Source organism: Scomber scombrus, chromosome 11 (assembly GCF_963691925.1).
Source record: "Scomber scombrus chromosome 11, fScoSco1.1, whole genome shotgun sequence".
Lineage (NCBI taxonomy): Eukaryota > Metazoa > Chordata > Actinopteri > Scombriformes > Scombridae > Scomber > Scomber scombrus.
The window spans coordinates 21570189-21592663 of NC_084980.1; the positions used below are offsets into that span (position 1 = coordinate 21570189).

General features: G+C 39.5%; 1 protein-coding gene across 1 annotated transcript in view; it reads left to right on the top strand.

Moving 5' to 3' along the window:
* The window catches only part of LOC133990449 (insulin receptor-like), a 59478-nt gene that overhangs the window by 6447 nt on the left and 30556 nt on the right, over window positions 1–22475 (top strand). Inside the window, exon 2 of the mRNA XM_062428772.1 lies at window positions 6197–6745. Coding sequence (XP_062284756.1) covers window positions 6197–6745 — 549 coding nt within the window. The remainder of the gene's footprint in view (window positions 1–6196; window positions 6746–22475) is intronic.

The window sequence follows — 22475 nt, forward strand, 5'->3', positions numbered from 1 at the left end:
CCTTCAACAAACGTACGTCTAATCCAGACTGGCAGGCTCACGTTTGGCAATTATGTGCAGCTTGAAAATATAGTAATGTGGCGCACCTGCACGCCTTCGCTTCTACCACACAGATATCTGAAAAGGAAGGCTTGTCATGTTAGATCTTTACCCTTGGCACAGTGCCCCTGTCAAGAGGAAATGTTCTTGTTATTGTGTACTGACACTTCAGAGGTAATAATTACCTCAAAGCCAGCGTTGGCCTTAATGCCCATGACAACAAGCAGATATGAGTCCTGATACAGCTCATCAATGTACTTTCAGTTTGTTGTTGTTTCAGCGTGACTCTTGACATTAGTGTTAAATTACTGTATTGTCTCACAGAGTTTCCAAAGTAACAGATTGTCTTTTTGGACAATTGGTTTGAAAGTTTGAAGATGTCAAACATCGAGACAAAACAATGAAACAGTCGGTTGAAAAAAGTAATCAACAGAAGAACCAACAATGAAAATAATTGTTAGTTGCAGCCCTACAAATCAAACAAACCCCAGAGGGAACTTGTGGTTTTGTAGGCTCTCTCTCTCTCTTTTACTCCATTTCACTCAGTTTAGAGACTCTGGGCCTGGATTACATTCGGTTTAATTGTATTCCCTGGACTGTTATGTACTGTATTGTATTATTAATGTGCGGCACTCGTGATGTTGCTCCTACCAAACAGCCGGAAATTTGATAAGCTCTTTTACCCCCTGCACCTGCTTGCAAGACATTTATAGGAGAGCCTATACTGTGCAGGATGGCCTTGACTCTTGAGCAATTTCGCAAAGAGGTTGTATCTCTTAAGAGTTGTAGTAATGTCAACTTCTAACTGCAGTAATGTCTAATCCTATGCGGATGAAGACAGGAAACTTTGTCTTAATTAACTATAATTGCTGTGTAGAGCTATTCAAAGTGACATGGTTGTGTACTAACTTATTAAAAAGGTCCTTGAGGCAAAACAATTGTGACAGTTTCAAGGATACAGTATGTACTGTATGTTCTGATAAAGGCAAAGTTATTTTTAGTAAGCTGTTTTCATTGTTTACAGTATACGTTGAATCTGACGGGCGATTAAGTTTCACAACCGTTCTTAAAGTTGATTACATCACACGTCATTTTGGGAAACGTTGAAAAACAAACAGTATATCTGTGACCTCTGCGTTGTTTGGGGGGGTGGGGTTTCACCTCGGTCAGAAAACAACAGAACAGCGAAACCTTGAAAAGGGAAGTGTTGCAATCGCTGAGTGTTTGTGTTCTTGCATGAATATGGGGCCTCAGTTCTCTCTGAGGCCCAGCGATAATAATATACACCATCAGTCTAACAACCTGAAGCAGCGCCCCCCCCCCCCCCCCCCCCCCTCCTCACTTCCCTCCTACCCCCCCTCCCTTCCTCCTCTCCCCATCAACCTCTGTCGCAAGATTCCTGTAACTTACACACAGTTTACATCAGGCATTCACAGCGACATCAGGCTGATTTATTATCAAGAAAACACGGCCTGTGCATTTACACGCGATGTTCATGTTCACGTGTTGCAGTCTTGTTTTGCGACTCGTCTGCGTTATGGTTTAAGAGCTTGCGATATGAAAATAGCATAAGCAGGGTCACAGAAGTCAGCTGTCAACAAACTGACATTTTCTACTCACGTCCAGATTTTTTTCTCCCCAAATGTGATCAAGTTGTATGGATTTACTTTACGCATGACCGACTTTGACTCGGGTCTGACCTCCACCAGACAGATGTCGCTTGATCAGATCAGAACATATTCAAATTGTGCTCCACACTGCATTCGTTTATATTAAGCAATAAAATGCCTTTTCTCTTTCCTGATATCCAGATTATTATAGATTATATTCTAACAATATGTTTTAAATGGGCCCTAAAAGTTAATTGATAATGCTTATGTGTTATTTATCCCTTAGTAATAATAATTAATTACCAGAAGAGTATAAAAATCAACAATTTATCTGACTAGCATGTATTGTTAGTTGGTAGTGGTCAATATAATTCAATAGAGATGTGATCATAAAGAGAATAATCAATTAGTTGATTGATGGGAAATTAATCTGCAGCTATTTTTATAACTGAATAATGGTTTTATCTTTGCAAAAAAAAAAGCCAAATATTTTGGGTTTGCAGAATATCAAATGTGAGAAATGTGATTTTGACAAAACAATTCAAGCTCAAGGTCCACTTACTAGCTTTTCTGGCGCTTTCAACCACATCACATAGTCTTCATCAGTGGGTTGAGTTTAATTAGTTGTCATGGAGATGGATCTGGATGTGTTGATGTGATTTTCCATACACAGCACTGTTCAATGCTTTAAGTTAAACATTACTGCTGATGAAGACTGTGTGATAACAGTTGAAAGATCCAGCAAAAAAGAGTAAGTAGAAAAATAATATGTTCCAAATAAACTTAAGTGCTGTACGTAGATTTATTCAACTTTCCTCTCCTTTGTGTTTGTTCTGAGCTTCATGTAGTTTAATTTGCTTTGTGTCTAAAAAGTGCCTCCTCTTGTTAAGATAGATTGATTGTTGTTTTTGGTCTTTTCATGGTTGTTGCAAATAAAAAAAGACAACACCAACTACAACCTTTAAAAGCTCTCATCAGTCTGGTTATCGTCCCTGTTGTTCTTATTAACAGGTTGTTTCTTGCTCACAGTGGTGTTGAAATAGGGAGCCGTTGCACCACTTCGTCTTCATTAACATTAAAAGTTTATCTGTCTGATGAGAGCCGACATGTCTGATGGCATCGGTCAATGGAAATCTGCCCCTCTAATAACTGATTAATGATTCAGAGCACCACTGCTGTGCTTTCAGTCTTGTCTGGCTCAAAGTAGGTGATGTATGGAGAGCTGGAGCTGGCCCAGTCACCATGGTAACCTTTGTGATGTCTCCCTTTTTTTTCTCCTTCTCCTTTCTCAACAATACTGAGAGCATTTACATTCTGGGATGCACCTGGTTTGTTTTGCTCGAGTTGTGTCACGGCAGAGTTGGAGCCGAGATTCAGTGGTCGTCTCTTAAAAAAAAAAAAAAAAAATGCTGTAAAAACAAAAAGTTTAGTATCTCTGCCAAAGTTTTGTTCTTAAACTAAGTGTTCACACATGGAGAAGTCAGCTCAGCCAGTTCTTTCTCTGCTGCCGCTCTAAAATTCCTGACTTACAAACCAGGGCTGCCATGTTCCAGTTTCCAATGTGAGCCACTATCGGTACGGCCGGAGTGTATTAGATTCTCTATTGGGAATGCGGTGCTAAAAATACTGGCCTGGCTGAAAGTGTACACTGTGATAGGAGCCTGGACTCGCCGCCCTGTGATTATTCGCCTTCTGGGGGTCACTCAGTACTCTGCTCGTTGTTGTTTTTTTTGAGATTACAGAACCACTGGTCCTCGTTTTGTTCATTTCTGGCATCTTCGTCCATTAAATTGAGTGTTTGTATGTGTGTTTGTGTTGGTGTTTGTGTGGTTGTGTGAGAAGGATGTAAGCTTGTTTGTAGTTGTAAATGTGTTTCGGTAAATCTCCAGCAGTAGTGTAGATCTGTTGCACTCTCCTCTGGATGTTAAATAGGAAATGTTTCATTTGGAGGTGGATGTGTTGAAATTACAGGTTTGTGGCCATGCTATTCATGCGTGAAATTCGGCAACGCTCCCAAGACCACAACGAGAGCTGCAGATCTAAACGCAGTTTAAAAAGAGAAATGTCCTTTTTTTAATGAGCCGAGTTGCTTTTAATAGCCTGCAGTTGAAAACCCATGTTAGGACATTTTGCTTGTATTTTAAACAAGCCACAAAGTTGTAGGCTGAACCCTGGATAATTGCTGCAGCGTGAGCTTTCTGGTTAAGGTCACGTACTGAAAAGCTTGTTGTTTGGACACTCAGTGATTGGACACTCTGTGAGTGTGTGTGTGTGCCGGTTGTCTTGTACTGTTATGCAACAGAAGGTGTAAAACGAGCTGCTGCCATAAAGAGGTGCACGCCTAACTGTTATACCTCTTCCCCACATGGCTGACCAGTCGGCCTGATGTGCCTGGCTCAATGGTGGGTAGTAAACAAATACAGCCCCTCTCACCAGGCAGCACACCTCCAGCTGCACCCAAGACCTGTGAACTGTAAAATTGGGCCTGGAATGTCCCACGTTGCACCTGTAAAGGAAAAAAAAAACATCTTTATGGCCGTCATTACTTTACTGTTATGTAACACAAAGCATATAGATACCTGTTGGCTGATTTCCAGAAGTTAACAGAGAGTTGAGGATGTCCTCGTTACTGTCGTCTGTCTTCATAGAGATTCCCCCTCAGTGTAATCATGTTTGATTTAGCGGTAGTGTGAGTTTAATCTACTGCATCAATCTAATGCTGAAATTATTACTCAATTAATAGATTAGTTGATTGACAGAATATTCATTATTACATAGTTGATTATTTGCTGCAGAAAAACAAGTTGAAATAAGTCATTCACCAAAGAAAAATGTCCAAAGTTTGCTGTTTTTCTCTCAGTGCACAAAATTAGCTCCAGCCACCAGCCAAAAAATGTTAAAATACACAAGAGGCTGGGAGATTTGCTTCAGTCACCAGCCAAAAAAAACAATGGTAATCTACTGAGCGGCTGGTAAAATTTAAACATTCACTAGTTATTTGGCTGGTGGACAGAAAACTTCATTTTGAAGCCTGTTTTCTCTCCTTCATATTATTGAGTTTTGGACTGTAGGTAAAACAATAATGTAATTCAGAGACCTCAAAATATGCTCTTAAAATTAAGATGTTCATAGTTTTTCACTTTTTTTCTGTTCAATAAACTAAATGATCAATCAATAGTATGAAAATATAATTGACACATTAAAGCTGCAGTTGGTAACTTTGAGGAGAGAGCGAGGACTTAGCATCAAATTTGAAGAAGTACAACTTTCAGATCCCTCCCCCTCCCTCTCCACTGCCCTGCCTCCAAAGTCCCTCCCCCAGAGGAGGCTGACGTGCGCACGACGGCACGCAACCGTGTATGCTGTTGTAGATAACGGAGGTATCGGTAGTTTTGTCCTAGCTGATGGTTGTTGCCTCGCCATTACTTTCTCTACGCTCCTGAAGCCGCTCTCGGAGATATGAGCTTGACCGAGCTGAGGAGGAAGGAGGAGGGGGCTGTGTGCTTGAGCAGTGATTGACAGCTGTCAGACACTCCATCAGACACAATCCTGGCTCTGATTGGTTCTTTTTGTCCTTTTTGGTGGATTCTGGCAATTTGCAGTAGGTGGGGCTAAATAGGCCTGTTTTTTTTTACAGATGAATAGTTTCATGTAATTCTGTCTTTACATATGACAAAAAGTTACTTTTATAAGACTTTGTCTGTTAGTTGCAACCCTACGTTCATTCTTATTGTGTAATTGTGATACAGTAGAAACGACAGAATTGGAAACGATTGAGACAGAAAAAAAACAAAGCCTGTCTGCACAATAACACAGTGAAGGAATTCCTCATCGAACAGTATCGTGTGTCTGGGTGAGGGCTGACAGAAGCCACAAATCTACTACTGCTGCAATACTTGACCGTTAGTACTTAAATTCCCCTCACAGACAAATATTTTCAACGCATTAGCTAATGTTTTTAATGGTCTTCAGTTACAGAAGCAACTCCACAAATCAACTTGGCGTAACTAAGGATGAGCACAGCTTCACTCTGATGACAGCACTCCCTATTTGACAGTGGCTTACTGCCAGAAATGTGGTTGCTAAACAAAATGTCAGCAAAGATGGTCTGGTCTTCATCAAAGCCAGGGACATAACCACATATTTTTCAGTAAAATATCCCCTCTAATTACCAAGAGATCTATTTTTTTCTCCTCCTTGAGACCGTGTCTGACTTCTTCGACCCTGTTTTTCCAGTTTGCAGAGCACAGACGTCTTGCCTAACGGATCAGTCATGTTCAGCAGTTGGAATCCTCTGACAAATGCACAAGATACATTTGTCTTTGGGAATTTTTTGTTGTTGTTCATGCCTGAGCTTCACAACATTTCCTTTCCATAATTCAGTGCTATTTTTAGTTACCGTTGAGCTGCAAAGTTCAGTGGTTGATGGAAAAATAGTTTTTACAGAAATAAAATTAGTTAGCTAGAGTTTGATTTATTCTGTGTGACATCTTTTCAAAGTATCTGGTTTCTAAAGAACTTGTGTCATCTCTTTTATTTCTCCTCAGTTTGTTCAAACAAGGATATCCGGAACAATGTGACCAACCTGCAAACTCTCGAGAACTGCACTGTGATCGAAGGCCACCTGAAGATCTTACTTATGTTTAGGACCAAGCCAGAGGATTTTCGAGGCATCAGTTTCCCCAAGCTGACAGTGGTCACCGACTACTTGTTGCTCTTCAGGGTTTATGGCTTGGAGAGCCTCAGTGATCTCTTCCCCAACCTGACTGTCATCAGAGGCAACAACCTGTTCTTCAACTATGCCCTGGTGATGTTCGAGATGCTCCAGCTGCGAGAGATCGGCCTCCATAGCTTGATGAATATCACCCGAGGAGCCGTGAGAATCGAGAAGAACCCTGATCTCTGCTATCTCGCCACTCTGGACTGGTCCAAGGTCCTGGACTCAGTGGAGGACAACTATATCGTGGCCAACAAGAATGACAGAGAGTGCGGGGATGTGTGCCCGGGGGTGGCCATCGGAAAGACCACCTGCCAGACGACAACCATCAATGGACACTTCAGTGAGCGCTGCTGGACGCAGAAACACTGTCAAAGAAGTAAGCAACCTTTTGTTTTAATTCTCTCACTTCTCAAATCTGGCATTTAACATCTGTGTCGTACAATCAGCAAACAAACAGCACAACTACCGAGTCCTGATCCAGGACCCTAACAGTCCTGAATCAGGAGTGAACTTTGATTTCAGTTACTCATTATGGGAAGAATGTAGAAAATACAAACTCGCTGGATGGAAAACAATCTTCTTAGTGACTTAAAAGGTTAATTAAGTTTACATTAAAATCTGTGTAATGTTTTTGCACCAAATCATGGAGAGTAGTATCAATAAGCAGTATCGGTATCAATAGAATCCTAGAAGCTTTTTGTTACTTTGCACCAGCTGACATTGTTTTTTATCCGTATTATAAGTTACTAAGAAGATTCTCCTTTATATCTGATGAGCTAATATTTACAGCCTTTTTCCTGTTACATATTTTACTTATACCTGATAACCTAACCTTCCTCTGAAAGCAACTGTGATACATTGTGAGACAGTCCTGGATCAGGGCTTAATACTGTACAGTGCTGAAACAATTAATAACCAAGAAATCTGATTATGGATTAATCATTTAAGTCATTTGTTAAACAAAAATGCCAAAATATTTTGAGGGTTCAACTTCTGAAATGTGAGGATTAGCTGTTTTTCTCTGTTTTTCTATTATTGTGATTGAAATATTGTAGTTTTGGACCAGTAGTCAATCAAAATGAGCACCTTCTAGGTCTCTTGTTGGGTCTTTTGTCATTTTGTCTTCTAAATGATTAATCAGTTAATCAGAAAAATAATCAACACTCGCTTTTTAAGGAGCTTTCTACCAAGATTTTGCAGGGTTGGTCCCATATTTGTTTCTTTTATTATGCTATTTTAGTATGGTTCTAATGCTAAAACCAAAATTTCTAAAACATTTGTACTACACTTGTTTTAAATAATGAACGGTATCTGTAACACGTAGAGTTTAATAATTACCGCCATTACAACATCATCATATTAATTTTTGCTAGCGACCAGCAGCAGCTCCTTGTGTAGCTCTACTCAGCTACTTTCCATCAACACATCAGTATTTCCATTCCCCGCTGCTTTTGCCACACGTCTAACCAGTCTAACGTTTACAGAATTCAACTCTCCATTTGGACCAAATAAAAGCTGATGAGGGTTGCTGTTTGAAACAAAAATAGTACCTTATTCATGTCAGAATGAGTGATGATCTGCAGCTGTTTTACCGAAAGAAAGTTGTGCTCCCTATTTTTTTATGTGCTGAAATGTCAGAGCCGTGTCATGTGCTCAGGTTTAGTAAAGTAGGCCAAGTTCTGTGTCAATGCAGCTTGAACCGTACTCTAACGTGACGCAACCCCTCACCAGTTAGTCCAGGAAAGTTTACTCCCAAAAAGACTGTAGTGTTGTCATGGCTCGTGTTGTGTGGAGGAGGTAAAGACCCCCCCCCCCCCCCCCCCCAACCCTATAAGCTCAGCTCCTGCATGGTGGGCCATTCCCTCTGTTCTGGCGTTCACTGTAAAATGACAAGCCCACCCATTTCACACTGAAGAATTTTGCACATGGGTGCTGTCTGAACACCTTGGCTCGCACCATTACGCAACACTGCGTACAGTAGTTTAACAACTCTTTTGAACCAGTTTCCCTGCACATGTCAAGCTCTTATTAATGCTTGTTTGGTATGGCGGCTGCATGCAGCTTCTGTAGAGCTGAGTAAGGCCCATGATTATACTCTTCAGTCTCCTTGCCCACTGACAAGTGGTTTTTAGTTTTTCCATTAATGATTGTTTTTTTGTTTTTTTTGTTTTGTCATTTTCTTAATCTAATTTCTGAGTCATCAAAAAATTATTGAAGGCATCTGCAGAAAAGGCCCTAAAGGCTTATTGTCAACTTGTGGTGATGTGGTGAAGGTCAAAGCGGAGTCTCAGAGAAAGAAAGAAAGAAAGAAAGAAAGAAAGAAAGAAAGAAAGAAAGAAAGAAAGAAAGAAAGAAAGAAAAAAAAAAAAAACAAGATTTCCTAATTGTGTGCCATTCTCTGACAATGAATCAAGACCAGAGGCTGACTGCCAAGTACTGATCTCCAGTCATGGGCCTGCATTCGGCATGGGCAGGGCCTGTGGTCTTGTGGTCTGGGACCTGCGGTTTTTTGCCTACTTTCACTAAAGCATGAAAAGACCCGTTAAGCCCCAGCTTGAACCACAGGACAGAGTGCGAGGCATTCGGTGTCCTCTTCAAATGTACCCTCTTAATGTTTTTTATAACCCTGCTGTAGTTCCCAAGTAAGCTACTTTTTCCAAAATTGTTGGATTCTTTATTTCTGGTCTCTTCTGGTCTCAGATCTGCTGTGATGTTGTGACTCAGATCGCTTTGAACATACAGTAGATGTATCAGCAATATAAATCATGGGTCTGATACCAAAAGTAGTAGTTTTGGAATAATCGTAAAATAACTTCCTTTTTTATATATATGGATGACAGATCTCAATCAAATAGAGAACTATGACTTGAGGCTAAAATTGCTCTGTTCCATCTCTGTTTAAAATACTACAACGGGGAGGGGGGGGTGACATTGCCGCATTAAAAGGTTTTGTACTGAGAAGAATAGGCAGTGGATAAGTAGTGTAAGTGCCAGAGGTGACTGTGGGTCACCTCTGGTTTCTGTAGTCTGTACACCAGCAGAAAACAAAGCTGCAGAACCACGAGGCTTGGCTTAGCTCCCATGTTTGGAGTCACAACCCATTTCCCTTCCCTGCCTCTAGAACGGGTGTAATTTTAGCTTCTACCAGAGCAGCCACTGCTAATTGGGTGGATCCGTTTAGCAAAGTGGCAATGCAAGGTTTCAGGAGATGCTCATTACCAAAGCATATTAGATTTGACTATATGCGCTCACACACAAACACACACCATGTCAAAGCTCTAATAGTGGCAAATACAAGACATTTGAACAACTTATCACCCAAGAGATGGTAAAGCATCTTTATCATCTTTGCAATTAACTCTTTGAAATTCTGCACAAATTATGTTTGATATGTTTGATTTGTGATATGAAGTTTTAATAAAAATAATTGCCATATTACTCAAATTGGGGGAAATCATTAGTTGACTACTAAAACTGGTTGTCAGCTGGTGGTAGACGATGTGACTTAAACCAGATTCTCCAGATTGGCAAAAAGTGGGAAAACATGAATTCCTATTTTCTTCAGCTTTGTAGTACAGGATTTACTCCTCAGAAAACCTGTTAGCAAAGGTGTTAAAGGATAAGTCGGCAATTTTTTAAGTCTGTCTTAAAACAACAAGTTTTCCCCTTCTTTTCTTACTGGCTATTAAAGGATCTCCTTCAAATGCGCTTTCAATGTAATCCACAGTTTCATTGTGTTTCAGTGTTATTTTATGCAAAAATGCATTTTAAAGTTAATCTGAAGCTTATATGTGGCTTCAGCAGTCTGAGGCAGTCGTATCAAGTGGATATCTGCAACATTTACAGTCTTTTTGGCATCAGATTCCCTCTTTGTGTTTCCTCAGACAGTGTTTCCCTGTTGAGCTGTGGTGGAAGTATAGTAACAATTGGCTAACCTATAATGGTCAGTATAAACAGGAGGAATGATTATGTCAAGAAGAACGTGTTTTAATGTTCATTTGGACACCTGAATATTGTTTTAAGACCCATCCATCAAATGCTTCTATTTCTCCTGAGATTGCAACATGCTGCTCTGATCAATTGCTATGAAGTGAACACACAATTTGATCAATCAATCACCTGGTGAGTTGAAGCAGACATATTTGACTCGTCACATCTCATTATCGGTGTAGTCACTGTTTAAATAAACGCCTGACTCAGTGAACATGCAGTCTACATTGCGATGTAGTACCAATGCTCTTTATTTCCCCTGAAGCTTAATAAACCTAATATTATATTTCATGAAAATGTAATAAGCGCTTTGATGTTAGTGGAAGTCTCTTTAGCTCTCCCTCCATTTTACTTCATTAATGTCGAATGCATGCCACAGAGCCACAATAGCTTGATTCAGACAGCGACCCTTTGATGCGTGTCGTTTCCTCTTCTTTCCCCTCTCGTCATCTCTCTACTGTTAAATGATAATTGATAAAGGCATAAAAATCCCCCATATATATCAGGCTTAAATCATAGTTCCTCTGTCAGTGTTGTGAACATAGACCGCATGCGTCATCTGTGTTAGTTTTGACTGCACTTGTGAAAACACCCACATATGCATATACGTCACCCAGTGTACTGTTTTTTTTGTTTTTTGGGGGGGGGGGGGGTTTCAGGCACAGACACCTTTATTTGATAGTTGACAGACAGGAAATAATGGGAGAGAGAGGGGGGTGTGACATGCAGTACAGGTCCGCCGGCCGGGATTCGAACCGGGGTCCACTGCGTACATGGCATGCGCACTAACCACCCGACCACCTGCGCGCCCACCCAGTGTACTGTTAACAGAAATTTTGTGTCCACCGTGCTGGAGTAAACCAGGCCCTTTAATGTTAATCCAAAAAAATATCAAGAAATACTTGGAAAAACACTGTTAGTGGTAATAACAAATGGTGGTGAGACATCTAATTCTGTGTCTTTGTAATGTCTCAATTCTTTTACAAACTCAGGCTTTTTAAATCTGTTGCAAAACAAAGTGGGCCTTCATTTCCTCTTTAATAATTGAATTGAAATTATGGCGTGAAGGGAAATGTTACTGTCGTATATTTTCTTTTAATGAAGTGCTTTTCCTTGCCAGCACTCATTTGAAAATAATGGGCATTTGATTGTGCCATGGTAATTATTTATAAACATGTGGCACAGCTTGTTTGGCTGGTAATGGTGGTTAAGCTAAGCTTGAGCCCTGAAAGGGGCTGGCAGCTGGAAATATTGGCTGTGACTCAATAAGAAATCAGGGGCTTCCCCTCAAGACCAGATTTTTTGTAAACTGCAAAACTGAACTGAAAATGTGGGCCTGACTGATGCAGGAGCTTTTTTTTGAGCCGATACTAACATTAAGGAGTGAAAGAAAATTAAAAAACATCAATATTTGGATATATCGTTATAACAGTAAACTTCAAATTAATAATTATAAATAACTATATAAAAAACTGAACAAAAAATAAAAGGTACATATACATTAAACTTAACTCAAGAAAAAGGGTCAAATATACATAAAGTGCTGCCGATAAAACTTTAAAAACTATTGGTAATATATATCATATCGTCTCTAGAAAGTGTCCATCTGTCGTCAAAATATTCTAAAATTGTACACCTGGAGGTCAACTTTTTATTAAAATGTGGAGAAAAAAAACATCAGTAGAAGTATGTGGCAGTTTCTTTATCATGTCAAAAATCCAACTTTATTTTTTATTTTACATGTACAGCAAATTCTGAGTTCAAGATTAAAGCATTTTGCAGCAACTCTTCAACGTTGTTCTGGATGCAGGAGTGCTTCAAATGATTCAGATGAAGGAAAATCGGTGCTTGATTCCTGTAAAACTGACTTTAAATGACTTAATGAATATTTAAATTTGATCAACCCTGGAAAAGGTGTGAATTAGGGAGCCACAGGAATGCACTTATCTGTTGAATTGGACAGTTATTGGAGTTAATACTGACCTGATTGAGTAAATAAGGTAACTCCCATGATGTGGACATTACACATTGCTACAATGACATGATGAAAAACTGTATTTACTCAGTGTTTCCACTCAGTTAAATTCAATTAATCAGCTTTGTGTGGCACCAAAACTTAAGAATTCCTGACTTCATTTTACCTAAATAATAAAAACAGTGAGGTAAACAGATGTTACATGGTTCTCCTCTGTGTCATAGAGTGCGAAAAGAGTATGAAAAACATGCCAATGAGTCTCACTGCAGCACTATGTTTCTTGACCCTGAAGGCAACAACTTCGAGGAATTATTATAACAGCAACAACATTTCCAAGTTCTTTCAGCCTTGAGAGGTTTGCAATTTCGTGCAAAGCTGTTCCTGAAAAGTAGCTTTGGGGAAAAGTAAAGTGTGCAAAAGTGTGACTCATTGACTTGTTTTTAATAGTTTCTGGACAAGAATGGTGGTCTACGACGCAGACGAATAAGATATATCAAGCTTTGGGACACACACACACACAAAACACCTCTAAGTAGGACCAGTTCATAGTTGGTTTGCATCTGCAGAAAATCACCAGCCATATCCATTAAATTAAGGTATCAGTAAAAAAGTTTTTTTGGGAGAGAAAATGTTGGATCGGTGCATCACTAGTCACAGGTAAAATTGGAATATTAGGTTACACTTGACTCTTTTGGCTGCAATAATTAAAAGCGTGCCATCTTCACTTACGGGCATTGTAAAATCTCATTGTAATCAAATGCAGCGTGTGTTTGTTCTCTTTTCCGGAGCAGTTTTTGTTGCAGGCCCTTTACCAAGAGAGACATAAATGAGCATGTATTTCCCAGGTGGCTAGTATTTTACACACATTATTATAACTGATCTTAATTATCTACCGTCTGCCGGAGATTAGACACCCGTGGGGGGGTGTTTGCCCGTGCATGAGTTCAGAAGATCTGTTACATATTTAATAAGCTACCCATACGGTGGAGAGCGACTCTTAGCAGACGCCTCAACCTCTGATTGGTTTGGCACTGTACGCACTTGTAGCATGTGTGCCTCGATAGCCTGCAGGCCGAGGAAGACTACCATTCATGCAGTGTGTCACAACTGGAGCTTTTTCCGGGGAAACATATGAGCCAGGTCAGGTGAGGACCCGATGCTGGACCTTTCTTGATATGGAGGTTCCAAATTTACCCTTGGCTGACATCATGCGTACGTGTATCTACCAATCACATGACAGAATTGGAGATTTGTCAGGGTCAGTGTGTGCGTGTGTGCGTGTGCGCGTGTTTGTTTGTGTGTGTTTGTGTGTGTTTGTGTGTGTGCGTGCGTGTGTGTGTGTAAAGCCAACACAGACATGGGTTATAAATCACATAGGGACATAATCTGTGTTTGTGTGTGTGTGTGTGCAGGCAGAGTGGACGGCTATTGTTTAGTCTTGCTGCTAGGAAACAGGAGAGTAACACTGTGGTGTAATCGTGGATATGAACACATCAGTCATTCACCCGGGCTGTATCTGAAGGAAAAGTGAGGTCACTGGTCACTACCGGGGATGAAGACGGGTGAATGGGTGGTGGTCCCACCTTACTGTTGACCTCAGCTCTCTTCGCTGCCGACCTTGCCGCAGCTCCCACACGCAACTGTTAACGCTGGCGCCACGATCCTTTTCCATTCTGAACAATGGTGGTCGTAGAAGTTCACGAAACGTTCTTCCCAATTGTTTCCTGTCTTTGTTGCTCTGCTTCCTCTCCGGGTTATGAATGGGGGGCCTGTAGCACCACCTCGGTAGCGGCAGACACTTTTATGAGCCCAAAATACTGATGGCTGACCCATGGAGGTCAGCAAGGCAGGAAATAGGACAAACTTAGCTGCTAGTAAAAGCTGTCTGTGGGGAAAAAGGAGGATATTGTTGCTAGGCTTTATTATTTTTGGATGGAAGTGACCCCTGGTGTGACAAAACCCTGACGAAACTACAGCTTTACTATATTGTCTTGACTTGTGTTCATTATTGAAAACTATGACTGTGTGTCAGTTTTTTTACCTTCCCGTGGTGTAAAGACACTCTTTGATATCTCTTGGACATGTTGAGGGCTGCTGCTAGCCAATTTCAACAGCCTGATGGGACTTACGTAATAATCGCCTGTAGAATTGTCTGGAAAACATGAACTGTGAACTGTGTGAAAGCCAATTCAGTCTCGTCGTCCTGCTAGGGCTGGGCGGTACAACCGAAATCTCATATCATGATATAGGTCAATGATACACATCCCGATATAGCACATTTTCTGTAGATTCAATGAATAAATAGTTTCTGGTCCATCCCAGTTTTGCTGTCGTCACGATATATATCATATTGCACAGCCCTGCGTCCTTCCGTCACATGAACCAGTTCTGTTTCTATTTTTGTTGTGACCCCCATTCATTCATCCTGTAGCCTCTATACAATATTAAACGTTAATGCTTAAATCTGCAGCTTTGTGAATGTTGTTGCCATTCAAAGCAAGTAAATTAAACTCTGCACAGTATGAAATATAATCCAGAGTTACGCTTGTGACGTTCTGTCCTTGCCGAGTATTAAACAGCTTCTCCACTCAATGAAAATGTCCGTAACTCACCAGCTAATACAGATTTGATTTACCTTTCCACACAATGTGTAAAATAAGTCCTCAGTACAGACTGCTGTGATTTTATTGTAGGACTGCAGTTTCTTTTCCAGGATCTGACACAGTGTCAGGTCAAACATCATCCAAACACAATTTATACTATACGTGCACACATGGTTAGCGAGTGTATTACAAGGTAAGGGCTATAGATTTTCTTATTAGCTCGTAGATTACCTGTCCAAAAGAAGCATTACAATCCCTGCACCAGGTTTAAATTGTTTTTCTTTCTTTCTTTGTTTCCTCTGTGCAAAGACGTCTGAACCAATAGTCAAACTGGTCTGTGATACTTTGTTTTTTCTTTTCTTACTTGATGTAGATGCTCGTTTTTTTATATAGTTTGTGCAGGTTTTAAATTGTCAAAGTAAGTGAAACTTTATTCAATCAGTGCTCAAAACCAGGGTTAAAAGTGTTAAAAAACATTTGAATAGATTTTTTTTTTTTAAACTAAAACTTAAAGAATGAGAACACAAGGCAAATGAGGGGCTGTTTGCACACTCACATCTGCAAGTTCCCAGATCTTTATTAATGCTTTCCACCTGCAAGGAAGAACAAAAAATAAGGGCAAGGAAGCTTCAATAAAATATTGAAAATAAACGGGTCAGTAGATGAGATTTAAACAATAAACAGAGTCGTGGTGAAGCAAAACAGAAGCTGCTGTTTATTGAAATTGGCCACAGCAAAGTGGATGTAAATGTAATGTGTAATGTGTCCTTCTGTATCAGGACATTTTTATAACCCATTTAGTAGAATTAAAAAAGTACTTGATATCTTTTGCAAAACTTTGTTTTGTAATCGAGAAGCGTTTATGAAAAGGAATGAGAAAAGATCAGACAGACGCTTAAAAGTCATAAAAATCTGTCATGTTTTTTTCACAGCCTCAGCAGTCCCTCTCTTCATAGTTCAGTATTTAGAGGGCTTTTCTACTACCCTAAATCCCCCCCCCCCCCCCCCCCCACACACACACACACACACACACACAGACAGACACACACACACGTACACACACACAAACTCCTTTTCCTTTGAGCTGACTTAACTGCTCTGGCACTCAGGCTTGTGGAGCTGCACCCTGCGAACCCTCGCCGTTCAGCTACTGGAGCCATTCCCATGGAATCCCAGACATTTCAGGCATTTGTTAAAGCTGGGCCGACAGGCGTTTCTTCACCGCTGTACGCGCTCACATTAACCATAGCCATTCGATTTACAACAGCTCACTGCTGTTTTACTGCTCATTTAATCAGACCCACAGGATTTCTTTTTTTAATCTACTCTCACACAACTTTGATCCAGATGGGGTTTTTTTGTTTCTTTTGTCATTTTTGTATTAAATGAGACAGCTTGAGTGGCAATGTATTAATCATCATGTCATTGTATCAGATGTTTTATTTATTTTCTTGAGTGGTTAGAGATGTGTGTGTGTGCAGAATATTACATATAATATCACACTTCACTCCAATAAAATAACACTGATCCTTAATATTTGACTTTGTAATCAATGCTGCAAATGAATGAAGAGGTGAAAAAACATCATCTAACGGTGCTCTTTGAAATTGTATTTTGCGAAAAGAAGTTGATGCGGGGACACACGTGTAACTGATTTTGGCATCTTAGTGCCTTGAAGGCTCCAAGTAGTGTTTTACTGCAGTCCAAAAGAAAAATCAGATGTGGAGCATTGAAGAGGGAGAAGGCAGTGAATTTGCAGTATCTCTCCTATCATACTAATTAATTAAGAGGCTACTATCTTGATTTATTGATCCATTCGGTCCTATAACATTTGGAAAGTCTAGCTGCATGATTTAAGTTATTTTATCCCTATTCAAGTTAGCAGAGAGCTAACTGGAAGTTAACCAGCTTGGCCAGTGTGGATTACCGTAATTACCTGTAATCCAGAAACAAAAAATAACAGAGCAAGTGGAAGTAGATCAGAAAACAAAAGAAAGTTTGTTCTTACATATAAGAAAATATAGACAGAATTAGAAATAAAGACCTCTCTCTAATATATGTCTGCTTCTAATAAATAATAAATACATTTATTAAGATGTTTTTTTTTTCATCCTTGATATTCCAAATTGTTGTTGATTAAATAAAAGGCATGAACGAGGGCTTGACATTCCTACTAATTAGTAATGTAACATTTTTTTCCTTAGAGTTTCTCTGAATAGTGTTCACCTTTCAGATTTTCTTTTTATTTATACCACCCAGTTAGCGCTTGTGACTGCCATAAATGTAAAATACAAGCCCTCCAAAGTCGTAATGTCGTAAATAAAGATCCTCTTCTCTCTAAGAGCAGCAGTCACTGTGAATAAAAAAACAAGTTAATGATTGAAAACTTGTAGCCAAACTTTGCCTAGTACACATTCTTCTAGATTCAAGAAATTCATTAAGTTCTCATAAAGTTGATGAAGGCGATGAAGGCAACTCTGGTTTGTTTTCTTCCTGCTAACATTTTTAAATTATTTCCACTGTGGCACTCTTAGTAAGAACAGTAATTGCATTAAAATTATTATTAAAAAAAAAAAGACAACGGATGTTTTGATGTGGCATTAATGACATAAATATAACCTAAATGCTTTTGATGTCATAACAGTTGGTCAAAGTCAACCATAGCGATAGCCATTATTTCAGCCTGACACTGAACCCTGGAAGGAAATGAAGATTCAAGGCCATACCGTGCGTCATTTGCCTGTCAAACAGGCAGTGTAATTGCCCATCAATGAGTGCACAGTGTTTATCATTTCTATTCCAGTCACGGACAAACTGGATATCCTGCCTTCAGATGACAGTGGCGGCAGGGCAACATTAAAAACAAAAAGTGCTTTTCCATGTTGTTTGTGTGTTTTTGTTCTATTAAAGAAGGACAAGGCCAGTTAATGAAATTGTTTACGGTTCCTGTTGTTACCCCAGTCATCTCAGCCGGAGCCCTGCTGCTGCTGCTGCTGCTGCTGCTGCTGCTGCTGCTACTGCTGAGTCAGACCAGGTGACAAGTGGTTACTAGGAAAAAATGAGACAAATAAACCCCGGTCATTAGCTTTCGCTTTTTATAAATTCACGTTCAGGCTGTAATTTCGCTGACGTACTGAGCTCCTTTGTGTTTTCATTATGGCGCGCAATTAATTAGGCTTCAATCTGAATTAGATTGATGGCAGATTGTTGTTGTGTCTTAATCTTCCTGATCTGTAGTTTGATGCATGATTGAATGTTTTGACGACAATTATTATGAGAATTATTATCAGTCCCCCACAGACATCTGACACAGACGTACGGGTTTAAATGTGAGACTGTTTCATGTTGTTTTTTATGCTCATGCTGTCCTTTTTTTTAAAAATGATTTTTGTTTTTTGTAACTCAGATTAGGTGAAGCTCATTTCCTGCTATTCTGTCTTTATTATTTATTTTGGACTGGAACTGACTGTTATTTTCATTATTAATCTGTCTGTTACTTTTTTCAATTCCCTTGTCAGTTGTTTTATACATAAAATGTCTAAAACCAGTTATACATTCTCATTACAGTGTCCCACAATCTGAGGTGGCATCTTCTACAAATAGCTTGTTAAATGTGAATTAAAGCCCAAAAATATTCAGTTTTAAATGAAATAAAAGAAAAGAAAAAAATAAAGAGGAAGCAGCAAAACCTCACATTTGAGGAGGTGGTAATGTTTGGCATTTTCGGTTGATTAATGACTGAATTGTTGATTTATTTTGTGTCAGTGAACTAATCAATTGATTGATTTGTTTAATAGCCTGTTCTCACCCCTATAAGGGGTTATAAAAGCTTCCAATGTCTGCAGGCAGTCCAGACAACACTGTCCAGACAATTTGGTCATTATCACTGATGAATATTTGATGATAGATAATTATTTTAACTTCCTTAACTCATTTAAAGCTTAAACACAGCAATGAAAGACGTTTATCTGAATTGTGTTCAGTCAAGAAGGCCTGTGGTTGTTTTCATGATAATGAAGTAATTAATCAATTGTGTAATCAAATGTAATTGTCTACATTTTCCCCAGTCACTGGTTTGCTTTTATAGAAAATATTACATTTTAATAAGCATTTGCTTGTTTCTCTTTTTCAAAGTCAACTTCTAGACTCAAATCTCTCACACTTGATTGATATATTTATTGTTTATTTATATTTAATGTCTCACTATCCATCCATTTTCACTCCTCACTCTCATTCTTATTAATGTTACAGAAGAGCTTTGGAAAGCAGAGACATGTTTGGAAATGAAAGTAGGGACTATATAACATCTGTTCGTCACTAGTAGAGAGGAAATCAGGCCGCTGTAGACGTCTGCGTGTGTGCTGTGCGTGTGTGTGTGTGCGTGTGTGCATCAGGGCAGAGATATCAGTCATCACCAAAAGCAGATCATCCAGGATGGTAAGTTTGCATCTAAATTTGATGCGCTAAGGTTGCTGTCGGGGATTTTGGAAATTTGTTTGGGAGCTACAAATGTTAAATATGGCGATACTATTTAATCACATTGGATAAAGAGACAAAGGCGAAAGGCTCAGACATCTGGCTCATATTTGCATCCATTGTTTGTCTGACATGTTGTGTTCTTACCGTCTGTTTTTCTGATACTATACAGTTATTAAGTTGTCTGCCAGTATCATCTGTCTGCCTGCTGTATATAGACAGAGCTGTAGGTTATGGACCTGACAGTACTCAACAAACATCTCTAGAGGCCTTCTGTCATATTTAATTACTAAAAGCAGCCTCATGTGCCATCCTGATGAAGACTCACATTTTTTTTATATTCGAGAAGAGTTGTTGGCCTGCAGTCTTATACTGTGCAGTCAGAGACAACATTACGCACTATCCATTCACCTTTACACACCTTTAATTAACCTAAGAACCTTTGACATATTGTAAAGGTCTAACCGTTAATTCATTATCAAAAAATTAGACTAAGAATAAGGTTCAGTATATAATTGTCTGCTTGAAAAATATAGTTTGGATTGTTTTAGCAAACAGAATAAAGGACATTCAATCATCATTTGTGTTAAAGCACAGGTTCAGCCTCACATACTGCCTGGTAAACTTGAACCAGCAAGTAATGAAACCTTTGTGTCGCAAAGAGTAACAAATGAACAGGAACGGCCATCAGAAGGCAGAAAAACATTACAATTTATATTAAAAGCTTGAACTTGGCTGCCTAACCTAATTGGGTATACTGGCTAGATTTAGAGGAGACTAGTGACCATTGTTGTTTCATTTGTTTGTTATCACATTGGATGTTAAAGCTGAAACAATTAGTTAAATCAAGAGCTCAAGTGGTTGACAGAAAAATTTGAATCTTTTATCAAGAAAAAGTCCCAACATTTTGTCTTATATTGCTTTGGGTTTTGGGTTTGAGAAAGAGTTGAGAGAACTTGTGATTGGTGTTATAAAAGTTTAGAATTAAAATGTTGTAGCTCTACAGTATAACTAGAAACTAGAAAAACTACTTAATTATTTTTCTTTTCATATTTTTGCACGACCTCATCGTCCTTAAATATCCAGTCAACTATTGCGCTGTGCTGAAGTATTAGGCAAGCTGTTTGAAACATTAATCAATCTTAAATGTTACATTTTGACATTTTATCCAGCATTAAAGCTGCTGGCCTGTCAAGTTGTCAGTTGGTTTAAATTGTCGAAATTGTGGAAAGAGAAAGAATATCAGCATATTCAATAGCACTATGTTTGTTCTTGCTTAGGTACCTCTCCTCTGGGCTTTCAGCAAAAACTTCTTTCATAAGACACTAAATACTGCCCTTGTCATGGCCATGGAATTTTAATTACCAACCAGCGCACCACTGTGCTCCGCTTGGCATTTTCTGGGGTCTAATATGATCCGAACGCAAAACGTCTGAATCTGCTGTCAAATAAAAAGAACACCACAAAATGATTTTACAGGTGATTGTGGTCGTTGGCAAGTTACAGAGGTTGTTAAATTTAGGCAGAAATCCCAGAGTTTTAGGATACAGTGAAGTTTCATACAACCCTCCTTTGCTTATATAAATACATTTCTAATTTATTACTGGTGTGTTCTCTTATGTTAACAGAAACAATATATAGGGAACTCTGGTGACTCTTCATGCAGCACGTGCATTGGTTGCAAAACCGTCTGATTCAGCGGACAGGGAACTGTTTTGTATGAGTCATTCCTCGCCAGCGATGTGGATTCTTTCTGCCTTTCGACACCCCACGTTGTTGAAGCTCGCTATTGGCTGGCAGCCTGGGCAAATCTGTTTCTTCACCTCCCGTTACCAAGTTGGCATCGTCCTGACAGGCTGTATTCATCTCTGTCAAACAGGGGCCGCAGTTGTGTTGGTTTGTTGTTGTTGTCCATTTTGGGGCCTCGGGGATTGAGCGTCTCATTGTGTGGCTCGGCTCCCCTCGTCCAAGTGAAACCTCTACTAATGAGATAAAGAGTTGGGTATTTCTGCCGCATTATTCGCCGGTTTTCATGTGATCCAAGCTGCACTTTGCACAAACCGCATGTCAAGAGATCAGACAGGCCCAGGCCAGCATGCCAGAGGAACCAGCGTAATAAGAATAAGAAGGAGTTCAGAGATGAGAGGAGACACACTCACTCAAGACTCTCCTTTTCTTAAATACATTGCCAGCTGTAAACAGACCTAAGTCCAACTGCAGACCCAGCATTTGCCTCCCCAAATAACCCATTGATTTATTGTTGTCAAGTGATTTTACTCTGTTTAAATGGAAGATAAGTAGAGAAGATGCTGACAAGACCGAACTCAAGCTGAGCATAACTAATTGACACAGACGAAACTGAGAAAAGGCCGTTGATCTTCGTGAATGTTGCTAGCTGCCGGACCCATTATGAAAAAGAAACTGGCCCCAGTATTGAGAGATTTGCATGTTTTAAGGAAAGAATGACAGTCTCCTCAGCGTCCTTCTCGCTCAGGGAGATCAAAGACAGCTTGGGGTGGCCCCACTCTCAAAGGTCCTCAGGGTCCTGACCTTGAAAACTTTTTTGACAAGCACAAGAAACAAGTCTATCTGCTTCAGTGTGGTCACCGTTGTTGCCTCTATGATAATCGTGAACAATACCGCTAATTTAGCCAGAAGCATTTCTTTCAGCTCTGCAGATATGGCCAAGTCAGCTGCTAGCGAAGTGAACTGTGCAAATCTTTTGGACAGTGAGTGGTTTGTTTTTGGTTCTTCATGAAAGTGGTTGCCCGCTAGTTCTCTCAGGTGGCACTCAGCGCATGTCTGCAGCTAGACGTCAGTCACTGAAATGGACTGACCCACATTAACCTCTTCTTTTTTTCTTTCTTTTTTCTAAAACTCTGTCCACTGGTGCCTCTGTGATTAAAAAAAAATCATACATGTGACCTTTAAACCTTAAGAAGTTTTTATTATTATTATTAGTTAAATCACAACTTTTTTTTACTTACTTTGTCTATAAATATTAAAACAAGAATGTCTGAAAATGTTTTTTAAACGCTTCGTTTTGTCCAAAAAACGGTCTG